The sequence below is a fragment of the Melospiza melodia genome, chromosome 6, assembly GCF_035770615.1.
Source record: "Melospiza melodia melodia isolate bMelMel2 chromosome 6, bMelMel2.pri, whole genome shotgun sequence".
NCBI lineage: Eukaryota > Metazoa > Chordata > Aves > Passeriformes > Passerellidae > Melospiza > Melospiza melodia.
Genome location: NC_086199.1, coordinates 70,381,914 through 70,403,430, shown reverse-complemented (window position 1 = coordinate 70,403,430; position 21,517 = coordinate 70,381,914). Strand labels below are relative to the sequence as shown.

The 21,517-nt window shown below is 46.7% G+C and overlaps 1 protein-coding gene across 2 annotated transcripts in view; it reads right to left on the bottom strand.

The window, feature by feature from the left end:
* Positions 1–5,718: 5,718 nt before the first annotated feature.
* AMBRA1 (autophagy and beclin 1 regulator 1) overlaps positions 5,719–21,517 on the bottom strand; it is a 126,103-nt gene continuing 110,304 nt past the window's right edge. For both annotated transcript variants that reach the window (XM_063158984.1, XM_063158985.1), the window contains 3 exons: positions 17,763–17,855; positions 16,019–16,212; positions 5,719–7,306 (listed from right to left, as the gene is read on the bottom strand). In XM_063158984.1, the coding sequence (XP_063015054.1) occupies positions 6,816–7,306; positions 16,019–16,212; positions 17,763–17,855 (778 nt within the window). In that variant the 3' untranslated portion in view covers positions 5,719–6,815. The remainder of the gene's footprint in view (positions 7,307–16,018; positions 16,213–17,762; positions 17,856–21,517) is intronic.

The window sequence follows — 21,517 nt, the reverse complement described above, 5'->3', positions numbered from 1 at the left end:
TCAGTCCGTGTGTGGGACAGGCCCCAGCGGGTGCCCTGACCTTTGCCTGGCTGCTGGTGCCATGCAGCCCTGTGTCACTGCTGTGACCTACATTCTGCCTCCCCAAACATACGGCCTTGCACTTAGCTGCATTAAACACACAGAGCGCTGCATAGGGCTAATTTCTGATCAGGCTGTCAGGAAGTATTATGTCAAATACCTTACAGGAGCCTAAGCATATTATGCCAACACAGCTACCTTTGTCAACCAAATCTGAGATCTCATCAAAAAAGCAATGCTGGGCTTAGCCATCCTCAGTGCCTCCGGAGCAAACCCATCTCCAGGGCTTCTCCTGGGTCACTGCACCCCGAGCGCTGCCCAGACTCAGCCTGGGGCTGCAGCTCTGCAGGGAGCAGCCCCAACCCCCTACCAGGAGCCAGCGGAGCTCGCGTGACACTGAAATAAAGAGTTCGTGGAGCAAGATCTTTACTCCCACATTGTGGGTGGGAAAGGCTGGGTGCAGGGCAGCATCCTGTGCCAGGTTACTGCTGCTTTTGCATGCTCAGCTCTTGTCCTCCTTGACTGGGACCCGTGGTCCAGGTGCTCCCTATGCATGAAAAAATCTTGTCTTTCTCAGTTATCACTCGGTATTGCCAGTCACACTAGGTACCAGAGCCTTAAAGCTGCTGTTTAATGGCTGTGCTTGTGCCCCCCTCAGCAATGCAGCAGGACCAGCGTCAGTCCCTCCCTAAATAATTGTTTTAATTAGCATTTCCTTTGATGTAGGTGATTAACAGAGGGCTGCTGGCAGGGCTTCCATGGGAACTTTTGCAGTGGGCAGGCAGATAAGTACAGTCGTCTGTACTGCTGTAGCACTTAAACGTTTTAGTATCAGCCTCCCCAGTGGCAGCCAGTCAGTCTTCATTAGCCCCTCTGAGCCTTTTCTAATTCTGCCAGAGGCTGGAGGGGGAAGGAGTTTACAGCCCCTGCACAAGCGTGGAGCCCTGGGTGGGGTATGGCCATACCCCTGTCTGGCTGGACGAGCAAACCCTGAGGTAATGACCCCCAGGGAAAGAGCAGATCCTCGACCACAGAACCCTGGGGGAGTTTGACAAGGAGCCAGGGGAAGGAGAGAAGCTGGGCTTGGGTACCAGCCAGCAAAGGGCTCTCAGCAGTGCCTGGTCAGCAGCCAGCAACCACCACTTACTCATCCCCCCATCCCTAAAGTCTGCAGTGAAAACAGATAATCTGCAAATTAAAGTTCCCCTGCAGTGGGGTGGCAGTGCCCCGTGCTGTGCTGGAGAAGGGACTGGAGTCCATCTGCCATCAGAGCCAGCTTCTGATCCTATCAGGCTATTACTGTATTATTGAACTGGGGATTGAGGGACAGGCTTTAATAGCTGTGATGGTATCAGAGGTCCAGCATTAAACTCCAGGAAAAGGCCATGAAGATGAGCCTAAGAAATAGAAAGAACCAAGCCTAAATGACCACATCTCATGTTTTTGCAGTGTTTGCTATTTACTCCAGCCTCTGTGAAACTGAAGAGCTCCTAGCTGAAGAGCTAGGAGCTCAGAGGGTAAGGATGAAAGGCCAGGGAGATTCGGGTGTTTCCTGAGCTTGGAAAGAGCAGGGACTCCAAAGACCAACTCCACCAGCCAAGCTGAAACGGGGCAGGATGCAAGGACAGAAAGGCAAACCTTAGCAGCTGCCAAAATCCATGTGCCTGCCTGAAGCTCACTGGCTGGCCAGCCACAGCTGAAGTGAAGGCTCAGTGGGGTGGCAGAGATCAGCTGCGACTCTCCACATCCACACTGGTCCAGTTTCAGCAACAGGTCCTCCTGGAGACTTCTGTGTCTGGCTGCCTTTTCCAGTGGTGGCATTTGCTCCCTGCTGTATTCACATCTCCCATTGCTCACACTTTGCCTGTCCTCCTGAGTTATTTGAGCAGCATGGGATGCCCAGTCCCTCCCCTGTGGCACCAGCAAGCTGGAGCAGCCTGGCCTGCATTGGCAGGCAAGACCCTGGCACAGAAGGTGGATGCTTGGAGACCAAGTAGCAGCATATTGATTTTCAGATCAGAGGCAAAGGGGAAGCCTCGTGGTGTCCTCTCTGGGATGCTGGCTCCTGGCAGAAAGAGCTGATGCCCAGGGCCAGCATCCTGGGGAAGCAGCTTGATCCCTGCCAGCTCCTACTGGTGCCACATGCCATCAACAACTGCTTGAAAGGCAAAACAAAGAGGAGCCGAGGGAGCTCACGGGGAGCAGATGAGAGGCACTTCTGCTCGAGATGCTGTGGGGAAAACAAATCCTTGTGCTCGGCAGAGTGCACGGAGTGGCTGTACGGGCTGTATGAGGCAGGAGGGGGGAGAGGCCTCTGCTCCTGGGGATGAGGGGAGAAGGACATGGGCATTAATTGGCTGGCAGAGTGGCAGCTGGAAAGACTGCTTTGCCTTCCAGCTCCCTCGTGTGCTGAGGACCCGCTCCATGCAGAAGTGGCAATGGCATGATATTCATGCACTGCACACCAAGATCCCAGTTAGTGGTGGATGGCTCACATGCTGCACACTTTAATTAATTTGCCTTTTCCTGTTGAAAAATAACTTCTCTGACAGATTAGGATTGAGCAGAGAGGGCAACTACTCCCTAGCCAGCAGCCTGAGCAGCAACTGGAGGAACCAGTTATGGGGCTTGGCTTTGGGATCAGTAGTAATGGGAGAGACTCCCCACACACCCAGCTGTGACCAGGTCCCTGCCTCTCCTTCCTGCCCAGCACATCTCCTGGTGCTCACATACAGCTACAAGGTCACCCCACAAAAGGCACGTGTGGGGTGGGACTTCTGAGAGGGTCAAATAGAAGTACTTGGAGATGGAGCAATAGATAAGCCAAGGAGTGAGGGCAGAAAGCCCAGGACTCACAAGAACAAACAAGCATCACCACTTCACTGTACCACCTGCCAGGGCTTCAGCAACTTTCTCTGGGATCCCAGGTCTCCCTCCAGGCAGTGCTCACCCTCTGTGGTCCAGGCCCCAGAATGCTGGAGCATTCACGGGCTGCAGCAGCGCCCATGCAGGTTTCCATCTGTGATGGATTCATACAAAAAGTCCCCTTCCAGCACGGAAGCTCCAACCACTATCTCCTCCCACTGCCCCAGGTTTCTGGCACATTCTCCCTTCCTAGCTAACCTAAATAATCTTGTATCATCAGCTGTTCCCCTCCTCTTTCAGCTCATTAGGGCTTTTAGAGAACACTGGCTCCTACTGAACCCGACCAACCCACCATTAACCTCATTCTATGCCAAGAAATGGCTCTTACTTTTGACTCCAATTCCCACAGCTTCTATCTCCAGGAGGACTCTACCCCTCACCCTTGAGGTGACTAAATTTCTTTAATAGCCTCTTGTGAGGGACTTTACCAAAAGAGCCTTTTGAAAGCTAAATAAAATTCTCTGCACTGTATTTCTCGTTTTCCTAGGATTTTGTTAGCACATTTAAAGGCTCCTGACAGTCTATGGCTGAGAAAAGCTTTCACTTTTTAAGATTATTTCCTGCTCCTACGCAGCAAAGCTCTCACTTTGCCTCCTAAATTGGGCCAGCAAGTATGCATAGCTCTGGTTTGGTTTCCTGAAGCAGCTCTTGTTGAATTTCCATGTTGCTCCTGGCACTGCATTTGCCTCAGTGCTGCATTGTCACGCTGCAGTGAGCAGGTAAAGTTGCAAGGCTTGGGGAAGGAGCCCTGAGCTGCTGTGCTGCTGTCCCTGGTGTGGGCAATCCCACTACCTGCTCTTCTCTGCAGGGCTCCAGGCCTCAGGTCACCACACAGACTCAGGGGTGTTGCTTGAGGATACAGTTAGATCAGCCCTGCCTGAAACAACTGAGGAAAACTGCTGGGCTGGAGCAGGGGAGTCCAAAGCAGATAAAGACTTTTTTCCCACATGAAGCATGGGAGGCATAATAAATAAATTGCATTGGGCTGGGTGTGGGTGAGCTCATTGCCTAACTGGGCTCAATTTTGCCGCCTGTCCCCTCCTCACCCATTCACACACATAGCTCCATCAGGTCTCAGGCAGGGATAATCTGGGCTTTCTTAGGTCTGAAACAGAAAAGAAAAACACTGCTCTCTGTACACATAAGCCCATCATCACTGAGGGCATCTACTCAGTTGTGTAGCAACAGCAGGTCAGCTAAAAAGCATGTCTGAGGCAGCACCAGAAGATTAAGCCTGTCCACACCCACGGTGCCCACGGCTCCTGCTTAAAGCCTGTAGGAAGGCAGGCTGCAGTCAGGCTCAGCTGATAGCAGCCTTTTGCCCACAGCTACAAAGCTGCCTGCTCTGACCAGGACTCCACTCTTACCTCAGGAAGAGCATCCCCTTCAAGTCTTGAATGGAAAAGTGCTTTAGAGCTTCAGAGACGTCCCATGCCAATGGCAAAGACAGTGGCTGTAGTTTGCTCTGGCTCCCACTGGAGCTCACCCCCTGCTCTGCCACAGTCTCCAGTGGGGGCAGGTCTGGACCAAGGGGAAGCCATGGGCAGAGCAGGCTTCAGGGCTCTGCACAGCAGCCAGGCCACAGCGCCCAGCGACAGCGCACGCCAGGCTCTGAGAATCTGCCAGCACAGGGCGAGGCAGCCCACAAGACACTTCTCCAACTGAGATGGAAATTTTTCTGTAGATAGCTTGGCTCATTCTGAAAATGGATATCTATAAATGCTCTGCAACACATCTACCAAGAATGGGCCTCAAGGTTCTTCCAGGAATCATGCAGGGAGAGGGAAGAAGTGATGTCAGGCTGAGCTGAAGCAGGTTTTTTTCCAGGTTCTGTTTGTTTTCAAGCAGAGCAATAAACAGCTCTGTCTAGACCTGCACTGCCTTGTCTGTCCATCTGAGACATAGCTCTTCTGGCTCCCAGCTGCCAGCACATCCTCAGGCCCCTCCACAGTAAGGCAAAACAGGGATGCATGAAACCTTCCTTGCCACACAAGGGAATCCCATTTTTCAGGCTGCTCTCCTGTCAGATCAGGGATGTGGTTGGCTTGGGGCAGGTTTTAGAGCCTCATTAACACTCAGCAATGAGGCCTGGCAGCAGCTGATTTGATTTAAGGTTCATCTCCAGGCTGTGATTTAAGGGAAGATTTGCTTAATGTTCTCTAACAGACTCTTCTGACTGGGAGCTTGAGTGCTGCCTAATGACAGACTTATTTATTGTAATGTCTTAGGAGCAGAGAATCTAGAGGAGCTGGGCAGGAGCACAGCAGCTGCTGGCAGGTGCTCAGACAGCACTGGAAACATCCCTCACACCACAGTGGTAACAGAGGACTGTGCATTCCTCTATCCAGAACAGCCAGATACTGCAACCCTCTTCTGCATCAAGGGGTCAGCAAGACAGACCACTCCCTGCTTGCCCAAGATGTTCAGTGCTGCACCTCTCCACAGCTTTTTACACAGGATAGGTGAAATGCTCTTCTTTCTCCTTAGTGCAGGACTTGAATGATGGGAAATGCAGAGGTGCCCGCTCATCTCCAGACTGGTTAAAATGTGATTTGCAAGTAAGACTCCCAAATGCACCTCCTTGTTTCCCAGTTTTGGAGTTTCAACTCACAGGCTGAGTCTGCTTTCCTCCGGGGAAAGGGGTGGTCATCATCTGACATTTGCATGCTGCCTAGAGCTTCACAGATGAAAGTATCTGTCCCCAAGGCCAAAGACAGAGACAACCATCACACAAATGAAGACAGGAGGTCAAGCAAGGGTTTGTCATATTTTAATGACATTGATCTTTGGTGTTTCCCTCGTCAGCACTCACACTCTCCCCGTACTTCCTCCATAAGCCTGCTAGGGATGGAGAGTTACAAACGAAAAGGAAAATCACATTTGAGACTAAAAACAAAGTATCAGAGCCTTGACTTCTCCACTAGAAACTACATGTACAAGGTCAAGATTTCACATGCAACACCTTACATCACAGACCCATACCTCACACCCTGGCCTGGAGCTGAAAAGAGACTTCCTGCCCCCTGTCAAGGATGTGCAGCTCAGTCCTGGCACCATGAAACCACTGGAGTGGCTCATTCATGTTAATATTGGCACAGCTTAGAACATCCTTGTGAGAACTGCATCCTGACTAGAGAGCAGTAGCCCTTGTCCCTCTACCCGTCCATACGGCATCTCTGCTTCGGTTCCTGCCAAGTCCTAAACTAACTCTAAAAAGGAAAGATTCCACCTGTGAGCATATCCTGAGCCATGCATGTTCTGGTGAAGCCCAGTTCTTCCCAGAAAAGACCACAGCACAGGCAGGACTGGTCTCAGAACACCACACTCTGGGGGAGCAGTGCTGTGCTATGGAGAGGGACTGTGGCCTGGAAGACTCCTCCACTCCAGCAACAGAGCTGGAGCATCACGCCTGGGTTTGCCCAGTACTGCCTGTCTCCAGAAGGATGCTGCAGGCCCCCTTCCCTTTCTTCACTCTACTGATCAGCTCCATGGGTATAAAAGGGCAGGAAAAAGGAAAGGAAAAAGGCTTTACAAATGATGACACACCAAGTTGCAGGGCTTAGCTCTGGAGATGCCATGGGGCTTCAAAATTTGGCTGATGTGCAGCAAGTGTGGTTTGTATTCCTGTTAACTCTTCAGCAGTGGGAATGTTGGAAGTTAAGTATGCTTTCTTTCCCATGGTTTCCCCTGCAATTCTTATCCCTTCCCCCATCACCCAGGATAGAGAAGCCCTCTGAACCACCAGCATCCTGTTAGAGCCACCCTTCCCTGCTCTTCCAGCTCCTGGCCAGCTGTGAGGTACAGGTCTCTGCTGAGCAGTACAAGGGTAGCACCAACACACAACTCAATCTCTACCTGTTCCGCGACTCCCCACTGGTGCTGTCATTACTATAGAAGTTGGTACTGTCAGAAAGATGGTTATTGTTAGTTAGGTCACTGTATTCAATTGGTCCCTCGGTGTCCATGGAGGACTGGGCCTGCTCTGGCAGATCCAGGTCACCAGCGCTTTGTCCTTCACTCCCACTAGGGGCTGTCCGTGGGCTCAGGCCACGCTCCGGCAGCTGCACGGACTCCGACAGGATCCGTCCCTCCAGCTCTGTGCCCAGCTGCTGAGAGGTGGACTGCTGTGCCGACGTGCCCTCAGCTCCAGTGGGCTCTGTGCCAGTCTGAGAGCTGCGGTGGATCCGGTGGCTCACAATGATGTTGTTGCCAAAGCCACCCATGGATGCCATGGTGGTGCTCTGCTCCCTCTGAACCACGGCAGTCATGCCACCTTCTGCCATCAGCCTTTGAATCCTGCTCAGGGCATCCTCCCCACTGGCCCCATATTCTGGACCTTCACCTGCAAAAGAAAGCAGAAGCAACTCTGGTGCACAAGGCAAACCACGACACAAAATAAAGCATGCTGAGTAGTTGCATCATGCAGTGTTCGTGGGTGGGACAGAAGATGGAGGTTCTATTCCACACAGAGCCCAGTATTTTATTTCCATAACTTGCCACTTGGTTAAGTGTCAAACAAAGGCACTGAATTCTGTCAAGAAAATATTGGTCATTTCCACAGGTAACCCTCAGAGACTTGCATGTCCAAGCCTTGGAAAAGCAGCTCTCATCTAGCCATAAAGATGGGGGAAGGGGTAGTAGCCAAAGAGGCAGGATGCTTTATCACAGCTGTAGAGATTATCTCTACCCACGGGGACAAGAAGAGAGACCTCAGTTTGCACTGTAATAAACCAAACAGTTCACCATGGTGTTAAAGAACCCCATGGCTTTTCCTACTTCACCTGTTTGAGAAGTAGGCAGATGACACACTGGCAATGTCCCCAGTGTCAATCTAGGAAGGACAAAAGAAGCTGGCCAACAGCAAACAGCAGCTACAGAACATGGTCTTCCACATTAGCTATGATCAAGTGTGTAGGCTCCTGCTCCCCTTGACTGATATCTTTCGAGGAATACAAAAAAACATCTCAAGACCTACAGTCTTTGTCTATTCTTATTTCTGAGGCTTCCCTTTATTGTCAGGCTGTAGTGAGCTCTGAGAGAACCATCGTCACATACCTTGGTTGCTCAAGATTACTTCAGGAGAACAAAATCTCACCAAAGAATTGTCCATGTAGAAGATTAAAACATCATGACAGGGAAGTTCATTCCAGTTCAGTTTCTCAACATCCTCCTTTTGCTACAAACCCTACCCGGAGCATTTGGGGATAACAATCTGTAATAATAAACTGCTAGAAACATTCCACAGTGGGATCTTGCTGATTCTTATTAAAGAAATAAATCTCACTCCCACCTCTATGAAGCTATCACAGTGCTGATTTGAGGAGAAAGCCGTGAGCTCTCCTGGCACCAAGGAAATGAACACAAATGTCAACAAGGCTAGATGTAGGGAGGAGTTAGAACACAATAAAAAACAAAATGCCACACTGACTAGGAAAACAAAAATACTTGGGGCTGTGGAGTTTAATATCTTTATCCATGATTTGGATGAGGGGATTCTAGTGCACTCTCAGTGAGCTCACAGTTGACAGTAAGTTGGTTGGGAGTGTTGATATGCTGGAGGGTAGAAAGGGTCTGAGAAAGAATCTGGACAGGCTAGGTCAAAGGCAAAGACCAATTGCATGAGGTTCAACAAGGTACCCTTGAGTCACAACAGTCCCAGGTGGCACTACAGGCTGGGGAAAGGGGGGCTGGAAAGCTGCTCAGCAGAAAAGGTCCTGGGGGTGCTGGCTGACAGTGGCTGAGCATGATCCAGTGTGTGTCCAGGTGGCCAAGAAAGCCAATGGCCTGTATCAGCAATAGTGTGGCCAGCAGGATCAGGGAAGATTGTCTCCCTGTACTCAGCACTAGAGAGGCCATGCCTTGAACCCTGTGGCCAGTTTTGGGCCCCTCACAACAAGAAAGGTCATTGAGGTACTGGAGCACATCCAGAGAAGGGCAATGATGCTGGTGAAAGGTCTGGAGCACACGTCGTAAGAAGAGTAGCTAAGGGAACTGAGGTTGTTTAGCCTGGAGCAAAGCAGGATCAGGGGAGACCTTATCACTCCCTACAACTATCTGAAAGGAGGTGCAGCCAGTCTCTTACCCCAGTTAACCAGCAACAGGATAAGAGGAAATGGCCTCAAGATGCACCAGGGAAGGTTCAGGGTGGACATTAGCAAGAACTTTTTTCACTGAGACAGTGCTCACTCATTTTAACTGCCTAGGGAAGTGGTGGAGTCACAATTCCTGGAACTATTTAATAAATGACAGGACACGGCAATTAGTGCTCTAATTTAGTTACATAGTGGTGTTCAGCCAAAGGTTGGACTTGATGATCTTGGAAGTGTTCTCCAGCCTAAATGATTGGATGATCATGTATCCAGCATGAGAGCTAAGATACTCAGCAAAGTCCACACCATGCCACTTGAGAGACACCATGTAGTCAGTCAGTGACAGCTCATTCCCTTTTCTCATGGGCTCAGTAGTACTTGCATCAAGCACTGCCAGCATCCCCTACCACAGGACACAGTTAATTTCATCCTCAAGGAAGTCTGCTGACATATTGTCCTCCTGCAGAAATATTATGGACATTAAGGGCAAATTTACATCTCACCAGTAGTGTGAGTAGATTCCTGCTAGGAATGCAGTAAACCTGCTACATGCACTATACCTTGCCCCTCAATTAGAGCATCAGTGGGACCACAGAGACACCTGTAACCACATGAGAATCTGCAGCACAGCCTAAGAGGAGTGAGCAAGAACACCCCCTGGACAGAGCCTGACCCACGACTCTAGCAGAGAAATCCTATTCAGGATGTGGCTGATGCACGAACTAGGAACTTGGCTGACCAGTACAAAGACTGAGGACAGAGGCAACTATTATACTGGAAAACTGCAGTGTGAAAAACATGCATGCCAAGGGATATTGAAACATTAATCATGAGCAGAATTAAGTGGAAGTTTTGAGAAGCATGGTTTTTGATTCAGTAATCACTTCCTTCTGAGGGCATAGTCGTACTTCATTACCAACCATCTGGCCAGGCTGGAATGGAAGCTTAAGAAAGCCAAGATTTGCAACCTGGTCTAGAGACATGCCAGACAGGCCTATCTACACAACTCCTGAAACAGCAGGTACTGTGCTCTTGATAGATCACTTACTATAAACGAGTCCAGTACAGAAGCACTGGAACAGCAAAACAGCAAGGACTCCCAGCCAGCCAATGCTCCTCAGCATTACAAACATATGCTTCACCACAGCATCCCTGGCTCTTCCCTGCCCCTAAATTACCATATGCCATGGCTGAATTTCCAATTGAGGCATCTCCTTCCTCAGAAGACAGGCAAGGGCTGATGCCACAGCAGGAATCAGTAAGGCATGAGCCTTCAGATCCCAGAGATACAGCAATGTTGGAAATTTCCAGCCCATCAAGAGCCAGAAGTGAGCCTCACCATTCAAACAGCCAACAAACACCTCTGCTTTGGGGACTGTCCTCCCCTTTTCCTCTCTCAGGTTTCAACGATGACTTGGGCTGACTAGTTCAGAGCAAAGCTTGCTGTGCCATTTGCCTTGAGCTGAGCTACAGCACAGATTCACACACAGCCCGTTCCTACTGCCTGGTGACTCCCACACACATTCTTTCACCAGGCTGCCAATGCAGACTACATTAGTATTCAGAGCAAGTGAAATAAGCTGACTTCCATTTGGTGAAGGTTCAGGGTGGGCACACAGGCACTTACCCAAAACAACAGCAATGCTGTAAACCACACACATATCAGCTTGCTGCAGTGCTGTGCTCCTACAAATGTTTTCTACTGTAACCAAAGTGACCTTTCCATAGGTCCAAATGCCTGTCTATTCCAAACGCAGAACAAAACATTACTCTTGAGAGCAATTATCCCAAAGACCAGAGGATTTCTGTCAATGTAGCTGTCTCAAACATTTAGCTAAATATTCCCTAGCTAATGCATCTGTTTTTTAAAGTCCTCTATGCTACTCCAGCAAGACAAGAATTTGACACCGAAAACTATGCAGGCAAAACATCTTACAAACTTTTGATGGAGTTGGGCGTAAGGCAGGGTATTTCCACTTCTAAAGGAAGTGCACTCTGAAGTACTTATAGGGAGTACAACTTGTTTATCTCTGGGAATGGATGGCACACTCTTGATGGAATACAAAGTCCACAGATGCAAGGATGAGATCAGACTCCCCTGTATCTGGGCAATATACTGACACTGCTCTTGAATTTTCTTCTGTTTTCAACATTCTGCTTTGTAAAACCAGCAGTAGTTAGGAACCGTGTTTGCAAACAAAGCTTCAAAATTAGAACAGTAAGCACTGCGGAGATATCTAAGTCTTCAGAGAACATGAAATAATAGCTCTGAGGTGTGAGCTGCCCCACTAATTCAGATGCTTAAAGATAAAAATATCAGCATTTTTACATTAATTCACCCCTTGCATAAGAATAGAAAAGGGAGGGGCACACCACAGTATAACCAGCTGTGAATAATTATATCTCCCTTAATGCCACAACAATTACTTTTCTTTCCAACCAAGCCCAGAAACATGTTCACACTTCCTTTCTGAGGTAGTTAATGCAAACAACTCCACAGAACTCAGAAAAAATACAACTGGCTTTAACTTGTAAGAATTTTCTTAGTAATATCTCATCTTGGCTATTCATATGAGTGAAACTTGCTTTTGTAATGAGAGTTTAAAAGTAGCCCACATAATTTAATCCCAAGAGACCCAAGTACTTGGAGTAGATCACGCTGTAAAGGCTTGCATACTTCTAGAACCTAAGTCTATTTTTTGGAAGTGGTTTTCAGAGGATTTTAAAGAGAAACCAAAATTTGCAGTTCTATAGGACATATGACGCAGATTTTACAGATGGACGGGCAGATGAAAGGCTAAGGGATCTACCCACGTTTCTACTTGGAGGATGAGAAGCAGATCTGGAAGCTGATCCCTGGTGTCCCAGTTCCCATTTCCACACTAACTACACAAAAGTCACATCACATCTGACAAGAGCATTGCAAGAACGTGTTCAGCTAACATCAAACAACATGTATCTTCTCGTTAGCGTTCATGAGGCTCGGCTGGGGACAAAGTATTCCTGCCCAAGCAGCCCCTTGACACGTGTTCCTAATGTCTCAGATTAAATAAATTACATCACATGCAGGCACACTGATTGCTTCTAAGTGCTCCTCAGGCACTCCCAGGATCCTTTGCTTATATCAGGAAAGTTTTGCTTGTATGTGCTGTCTTTTCACTACCAATAGTTTGAATCTCACAAACCCAAGCCTTCATGTTACAACCCTCTTCCCTCTCAAATGAATCTGCTGCAACATCTGAAAGCAGTTGGAACTGATGGAAATTTATATTGGCTGGTGATAAACACTTCAACCCAACAAGTTAAAAACTGTATATGGCATGACAGCATATGTTGCTCCCTCAAAGACAGGCAAAGTAGCAATCCAGTGACAGCAAATATTCGGATGGCTACAATTTCAGTAACTCATGACATGTGCCTACATGCACAACAAGCACTGAATTTTAAGCCCAAAAGACAATGCAGATGGTAGGAAATCAGATGACATCTGCTTTTCAGTTATTTGTTGTTGTTTTTTTTTTCCTCTTTAAAAACTGGATTACTTGAAAGACAGGTTATCTCCCAACAGCCAGGGGACAGCACGGGCCCACTATCAAACAAGTGTCCTGCAGCTCTGCAGAGGTCCCTCTCCCTCCGCCCGCAACAGCTTTGGCAAATTGCAGACCCTGCAGTACTGCTCCTTGCACTGTATTCCAAAGATCCAACAGCCTGAACAAGTGGCAGCCACAGCCTGACCCAGTCTGGACCGGGAATTATAATTTTTAAAGGTTAAAACTTTGGGCCATTAAATCTCATTAGGAATTTTTGTTGGGTTTTAAGTGAGATTCAATCTGCCAGCTGAATACAGATCCCACTCCCATTATGCCTGTCTATTTGCAAGGAAAACATAGTATAACGCCCAACAGATTGTTTCTAATTAAGGGTGCCTCAAAGTTACAACTCTATCACTATTTCCACTATGTCTGTCAGCTTAAAAGAAAATAGGAAACAGTTCAAACACTGTTTTAAGCATTTCTTGGTACCTCTCCTAGTTTTCTCTCAACTCTAACTACCTTTCCTTTATGTGTTGCGTGGAAGCAGAGTTCACAAGTCCACTATTAACTGCTGCAAAACAGAGAGATTTAGACATTAGAGGGATTCACTTCTAATAAAGTCATCATATACTCATTCCTCCAAAGAAGGCAGAAAGATAATCAGAGCAGCAAAGTCCCCGCAGAGCTTTGCATGAGAAAAGGAAACTATTTATACCCGCACAGAACTTAATTAGATTTCTGATGCAATTCTGCATACTCTCTTTTTTTTGTACAGTAAGCACATATCTGCAAGAAATGCCCTGAGCCAGAATTCCCCACAACAGCAGGGCTGACAGGACAGAGGACAGAAACCCACTCTCAGGGTGGCATTAGCCTTTCTTTTTTTTTTTTTCTTCTTTTTTTTTTTTTTTTTTAACCTCACAAGGGGTTTTTTTCATTTGGTTGGTCACTTGGTCGGGGCTTTTTCACCCCTCACGGCAGGGCAATAACTAGACCACTTTCCTTTACATTACTCAGAATCACACTTGATTTATCCATTGTGCTGATGATAATGCTGCTAAGCCTTTACATAGTGTTTTCCATCTTCAAAGCCCCATACAAAACACTAATTAATCTCCACAGCCCCTGGTGTGCTGTACTATGGGAAGATTAATTCCTATTTAGTAGATGATTAATAATTTGCCCTGGGTCATACTCCAAGTTACTGGTAGCACATTTCTCACATTTCTTCTCCTTTTTTTTTTTTTTTTTTTTTTTGCCTTTTTGCCCCTCACATCTAGATCACACTATTAGGAAACACAGTTTTCCTTCCAGCAGGCAGAGTTACGGCACATATGGTGGGTAAATCAGCCATCAGAAAAGTACCACAGCACCTGGTCTTGCCTGTTGCCTGCTGGAACACACTGGATGTGCATCACAAGAGTTGATGATGCTAGGAAAATGGCTGGCTTACCATCACAACCAGCCAGTAATGCTCATGTGTAATGTGAAGCACAAAGATGAGCCAGACCACCAATGCCACAAGTACCTGGCTGACTGCCTAAGGTGGTGGGAAAAGGAGAAGAAAATTTGTCTCTCTACTTCATGTCAATTCTTTGTACTATTCTTCTGTCATGTATTACTATTGATTTTTTTGATCCTTCATGCTCCTGACCATTATAGTCTTCACAGTTCCCTGTTTCAAGTTACTTTTGAGCCCTTACACAGTAATTTCCACTGAGGATGCAACCGGCATAGGAACTGACCAACAACAGGTAAAAACACCTTGGCTCATCTCTGAGGCATGTGTTTAAACTGCAGTAACTCCTTTGTTCTACAGGCCCCAATACAGCTGACAGGAGTGACAGCTCATTTTGCAGGTGTGGCCATTTGCAAGGGGACATGTGGTAAGTCAATGTCTGAGATGGAAATTGCTGATGTGGAACTTGCTGCTCTTCTTCCAAGCAAGAAAGAGAGATGAAGAGAAGTTCCTGTCCTAGGCTTGTTATTTACACTCCTTTTCTTCCAAATGTTACATGTTTTTCTTCTTTGTAAAGATATCCTGCCAAGGCACTGGTAAAGAACAGCCCTTTCCCCGTCTCATTAACAGTCTAGTTAAAGCCTATGATCTAGATCTGGAAATTGAAAAGTTAAAAAGAACAAGATAAAGAAACTGTCAGATGATTGCAGAACAGCAGGAGAGAGAAGCAGTGTCAGAGAACTCTCCTGGTTTAACTGATACCAAAAGCCTGCAGCATCAGCCATCATGGCCTTGATGCAAGAAGGTCCCACACTATCATGTTCTCAGTCTGTTCCACATTCAGCGGAAGAACCAGTTCCCATGAGTTCAGCATTTGTCCAGACAGTCTGTGTTCCACTCTTATTCACACACCATCAATTGTACCAACCTTCCAGAGAGGTTAATCTCAGCTCTGCTGAGATAAGCAGACGGAAACCCCAGTGGGCAGGAATTTCCCACTTAACTTTGTACAGAAGAGCTGAGATCAGAGAAACACAAAGCCATATCACACATGCTGGATACTACACAGCAGAAAACGTGGAAGGGTCACATACCAAAATGTAACTTTCAGAATGACAGAGAACAAGCAGGCATATAGGCACACACAGGCATGTTGTGGGCTACTTCCCAAAGCCAAGGAGGTTTATCATGAACCAACAACTTCAAAACTGTCTCCTTGATTTTCTCGTCTTTCCTATGTATATACTGCCCAACCCACACCTAGCCAAGCCTTCAGAGCTGAATGAAAGCATGAAGTTACAGTATTGAGACAAGAAGCTTGGATAAATCAATGTTTTCAACAGATTAGTGACTTTGTACAGGAATTGCACAGTAGCTGTTTCCAGCTCCTTACATATTGGTAAGTTTTCCTGGACTGCTAACCACTAGAGACATTTTTGTATAGCTGAACTGGGCACTCATCACGTACCTCATCAATCACACTAAACAGTATTCTCAAAGATGCTTTGTGAGAAGTGATTTACAATGATTTACAGAAGTGATTTTATTTTGTATCAAAATGTTGAGCTTGTGAAGGCTGCAGACCTTTGGCATAAGTTGGAGGATCAAGCTGAACTCTTAAGACAGAGGCAGAAAGGATAACTCTGCAGCTTGCAGCCCTGCTGATGGTTAGGAGATCAGGACATGTGTGAGGAATGAAGACAGTACAGGTGATTCTACAAAGAGACAATGATCTGGAGAAGAATGAAATTTCCTTCCTCAAAGCATGTGAAAAAGACAACTTTTCTATTCATATGGCCAGAGATTCACTCTCCCGATCATCTGTGCCTGGCTACAGGCAAGTTAGGTGGGAGTAATCTTTGTTGAAGAGACAAAAGGAGTATCCAAACACACTGACAGGATGTGGATCATATGTGGAAACTCATAAATCACGAGGTAAACTCTGTCAGATGAACCACTGATTGACCTCCTACCTTCACCAGTCCCTGCAGAGGTGGATTCCTGCTCCTGTACCTCCCTCTCTGTCTGAGTCTCGGCATTCTGCAGCTGAGGTGCCAAGGTCTGGGTACCCTGTGATGTCACAGAGGTGGGGGGATTGCGGGGTTGTAGGCCTATGGCATTCATCAGGCCCATGTCCCTGTCTGTCCTCCACGTAGCTCTGCTGGTTCTGAAAAGAGAGAAAACCAATTAAGAGCAGGATCACTGGAGGCAACATGCCCAAGCAAGACTGAAACACAAACGAGGGGCTCTTCTTGCCTCCACTCCAACCAGGCACCTGCTTGCCAACATGAGGATGGGGATGACAGGAATTGTGACCTGCACTTATTTACACGCACTGGTCTCTTGAGTTTCAATGGAGTCTTAGAGTCCACTCACCCTTCCACAGAAGCAGCAAGTCTTACAGGCACTGAGAGATATCCCTGCAGCATCATTAAGCCTGCAGAACAACTGTCTTGGAGTCACTGCATTGAGGAGGCCCACAACGAGGCCCACAACGTGCAGTGCAGAAGCACAAACACACACAAAACCTTCTGCACAGCAGGGCAGTTTTAACTTCCATGGATGTGGCCTGTAGCCTTTCCCTCCTCAGGACTTCCCAGTTTGCCAGCATCGCACACGAATGCACTCCAGCAGGCATTTCTGCCCATTCAAGTCAGACAAGGGAAATCCTGTGTTCTCAAAAGCAAACAGGAACCACCTCAAGGTTCACTGGCTTCTCAGACTCAAACAGCTAAAGTGCACAATGCTACAGCTGAATCTTCACAATGCCACAACCCTGTTTTCTAAACTGACCCCTCAGTGCTGGGAACAGTCAAAAGATTCAAGGAAAGACTGCCTCATTTACAACCTTTTTTCATAAGGCTTTGAAACCAGCTACACTTTTTTTTACTCTCTGTTTGACCTAGTTCATTCGGCACCAGTATTTCTGCCTTCAAGCTGCCATTATACCAGACTGAGTATGTACTGTCAGAAACTTAAGTAGTGGCAATATCCACTCATACAGCAGAGTAAAGAATCTCTACTGCTTATTTTTCACCCACAATGAGACCAAGGCTGTAGGACAGCCCAGACATTTGCCCTGGAAAACAGCTCACAACTTCCTTGGTATGCTGAAGCTCACAACTCAGAAACACAACTACCACCCTCTTGCTGAGAACAGCTGGCTTACAGAGAAATACTTGTCACTATGGCAAGAAGCAATGGACTGCAGCATCACCCTTGTGCTCAGAACAACAACATGGGCATCACTGGACAGACTGAAACAGCCAATGGGGACATTAAGGGATTTAGTTTTATTTTTAGACTTTATTACTGAGAAACAACTGTCCCATGACGAGTAATTAAAAAGATGAAAATCAATCACTGGGTAGGCACCATATACTTGCCCTTTTCTCTGCCAACTCCCCTGTTCTTCAGTTACCTTCCAAAGGCCATTTGCTTTACATGGTGTTTTTGATGCATCAAGCCCCACATGTTCCTCTCACAGCTGTGCTATGGGGGCCCTGAATGACACATGTACTTTACTATCACTGGCAGTTTTGGGCACTGAATGTCACTTCTGGAAGAAGGCCAGGTGACCCAAGCAGGCAATACCAAAGAGGGAGCAAATCGCATACTTAAAGCTGCCAGTGGTAAGGGAACAAAGAAATGATGTCAGAGCTAACAAAAACAGCAAAAAGGGTCAGATCTCTCTAACCCAACACCCAGGAGACTCACCCAGGCCGCTCAGTACTCCTGCTGCTGGAATGCACAGTGAAGACATTCTCATTAAGCTGGTCCCAGTGGTACTCAACTCCAGAGTTTAAGGCCCTTAAAATGCCAAAGAAGGAAAAAATATTAGTATGACAGGAAAGTGTTCAAGCCAGCACACATTACACCCCCACAACATAAATAGTCTTGATTCCTGCCCTACAGAAACTGCAGATCTAGCTCACAGTTCACATTTTCATTAAAAGGATTCATCACCATAAACCACCTTGCAAACATAGTGTGCTGTATAACCAGATTACTCTGGAATATTCCATTCATTTCAATTCATTATTAGCACCAAGACACAGCAGAGAGATTTTCAGGAAATGAAGACATACAACCGTGCGTATAAAATCTGGTTACCCTAATTCCAAGTAACTAAACAAAGAAGTGGAATGGAAAGGCCAATTCTCCCTGTGGTGTCTGCAAGCACCTCCTGCACTAGGTAATGGTCAGTAAGACACTGCCCTTATTCAACATTTAATTTCTTTGCAAATAATTCTCATTCTACCTATAGATAATCTCTACGCATCCATCCCACTGTGGAGCAAGGACAGATGTAGAGGATATTTTAACAAGTTTCCACAGAAGAGCTTGTACTGCATCAACAGCATGTGTGGCTGTTGATGAAAAATCCAAACTTCAATTTTACATTTAATGCTAAGTATAATGGAACCACCAATGCTCTGGAAACCTCTCACACAGCATTTCCCCAAAAGATACACCAAGTCAGGGCTTACTACTCACAGGAATGGACAAGGGTATCAACCACTCCTGAAGACAACAAGCAATCACAGAAACAAAACCACCATAATGCTGCAAGTACACATCCCACCAAGAAGAGAGTAAGAGCAAATCCAGCTTACTCTGTGCCATACAGAAATGCCACAGGACAGGCATTCACTATGCAGTCCCAGGCAGCATAGAGATCTCCCACCTACTGATGTGTTCCACCTTCAGAGGCACTCTGGGCTGCATTAGCATGGAAGGCACTTCCTGCAGTTTTTTGCCACACCATGCTGACAGCTCACATGAGCTGCCTAGGAGTTTTGAAATGGTGCTGTGCACCACCACATGGCTGCTGGACTGCACACACCTGATAGTGCTGGGTGGAGAGTCAGCAGTGCTGTGCAGTGGTCACAGAAAGGCAAGTGGGGGAAAAAAACCCGCAAACCAACAAAATAAAACCTGTGTAGACACAAGGGAACTCTGTCTGAAGAGCTGGACTTCCATCACCCTGCAGGCAGGCTCAGAACTAGGGGTAGTCCCATAATCTGAAGAAAGGATTCACGGCAAATAGTTGGTAGCTGGTTATGGCTCAGGCACAAACGAGATGTTTTACATACACATAAAAACTGTTGTCCCTGTAAAGAGATGCCTCAGCAGAATTGGCAAGAACCCCAGCTTAGAGGATGCTGCAGGTCACATATGCTGCAATGGGAAAGCAGTGTGTACTGGAGGCCTGGGGCTAGACTGCCAGGATGACAGCACCCCAGGTTAGGACCCAGGGCGAGAGATGAACAAAATTAGGTCAACAAAATCACACATGGAGGCTATAAGAAGTAACCAGCCATTGCTTTTTCATTTTTTTTTTTTTTGCATTATAACTCATGAAAGCAGCTGCCAGTGAGATGCTGATTTACAAAGGTTTCTGAGTTTACTGACAGATGGTAACTTGTCACTAAAACCGTGCCAGTCCCTCTGGCTGCTCCATCCCCTGCCTAATATACTGGCTGAGGATTAGCTGTCACACTTTGCTGTCTGCGAAGCAGCACAGTCCCTAGGCAAGAGAGACTTTCTGACCTCCTAGTCAAAATTTCCATTAAAAGTCTAGTGTACTTGGTATCTACAGCTATTACACAACAGAGCCAAGCTGACCTGTGCTCTTTTTCCTCTTCTTCCACACACCTTCATGTTTCCTAAAGAACAGGCATGGTCCCTCACAGCTATGTACATTATTAGTATTCCTTGCCAATGTGTGCCTTACTTGTCTTTGCCAGCTTGCCAGCTCTCAAGACAAGAAACCAGAAGACCGCAAAGCTTCCCCCAGGCCAAGATGGGAGCTGACAATATCATGTTTCCTCTCTTCCCCCAAACACCATGTTCCCGTAATACACAGAAAGTCCAGCTCCTACATACACTTCTACCTGCACTTCTCTGAGTGGATCAATTTTACTTCTACAAAAGCACCATGGTAGCAAGCTGACATGCAGTACACTCATAAAAAGCTGCTGACCATGTTCCTACCTATTCTGCAGTCTCACTACTGTACAATTAGGTTGTTGGACTGCAAAGTCCACTCCAACTTCATGCTGTCAGTTTGCACATGGTTAAATCAACAGGCATTCAATTTAATGCGTAACTTTTCATATTGGTTTTAAACACTGCCATTTATCAGCTGAGCTTCGCTGCCAGGGTTCTGTTAGCGATTTCTTTACTGCCAGAGAATCAAGGGCTTTGCCTTCCTTCCCTAGAAGGAGGACCTGTAAGCAGATGGTGCCACTGCTCTGGCCGCTGACTCTGGGAACACCTACAAACAGCTTAGGCCAAGGTCACTACACTTGGCCACGATGGGGGTTCAACATTCTCAGCACCACTTTGACCTGGCTTTTTAGTTTGGTGTGTCTCCCTGCTGGGCAAAAGAAGTGGCTCAGAATAAACAGCTGGCACTCCCTGCAGCAGTAAGCACCTTCACTGCTACCTTTCAGGAGTCTCTTCTTTGGCCAGCTACACAAATTACCCTTTCCCAAATCTACCTCTTGCAAAAGCCATAAGGCCCTCAGCACCATCTCTGTCCTCTTTTGTATGCATCTGGGTATCTCTGAGCTGGAATCTACACTGGTCTCTTTACAGCCCTAAGATCAGTATCATGATTGCTCCTGATTATGTTTTCCAGCCTTTAGATGATTGATTGAGCCTATAGAAGAGATGTTTCAGACTGCATCAAGATACAGTGAGGAGAGCATACACCCAAACTTACAGAGGGCACTGGTTGGGAACTACCTTTTATATGAAGATCATAATGTTTCTTCTTAATGAATCAAAATTTCATCAAAGAAATACTGCTATTGTGAAGGCTAAATGCCAGTTTTAACACCATGTTTGCATTAGAAACTTGATCACATAATCAGACCTTAAACCAACTTCAGTACACAACAAGATGTGTGCAACAACCACAATCACCTTGGTTTAAATCAGATTTTCAATTAAGCTTGCGATTTGCTCTGGTTTAGCCACACCTATTTAAAATAGTGCAATCTCCCTTCTCAGAAAGCCTAAAGGTTTTTTAGCTCCCATTGCAAAATACTGCTTGAATTTTGTAAATGAGCAGCCTTTCACAGTACGTTTCCCAGGAGATTTGCAAATCAAGGCCTGACGATTCATTCCAAAGAAGCAGAGCTTACACTGGAGAAATGAATATTTTCAGGTAATGTAAGCATTTAACTTTTGCTTCATCAAACTCTAGACATAGAAATGCTAGAAGCACTTTACATTTTCCAAGGCATAAGGTAGAAGCTCTGTGTAGCATGGAGTCACTTGGATGTGGATGCAGTAAAAAGGACATTTGTTGCCCAGGGCTTTAGGGTGAAAAATTGCAATTCTCCGCACCGTGTCAGTCATGGACAGTGAAGTCCACTTAGTCAAGTTCTTACTTTCTTCCCTTTTATGGCTGTCACTAAGCTCTCTAAGCCCTCCCTGGAAATTTCCATTAGCTTTGTTAC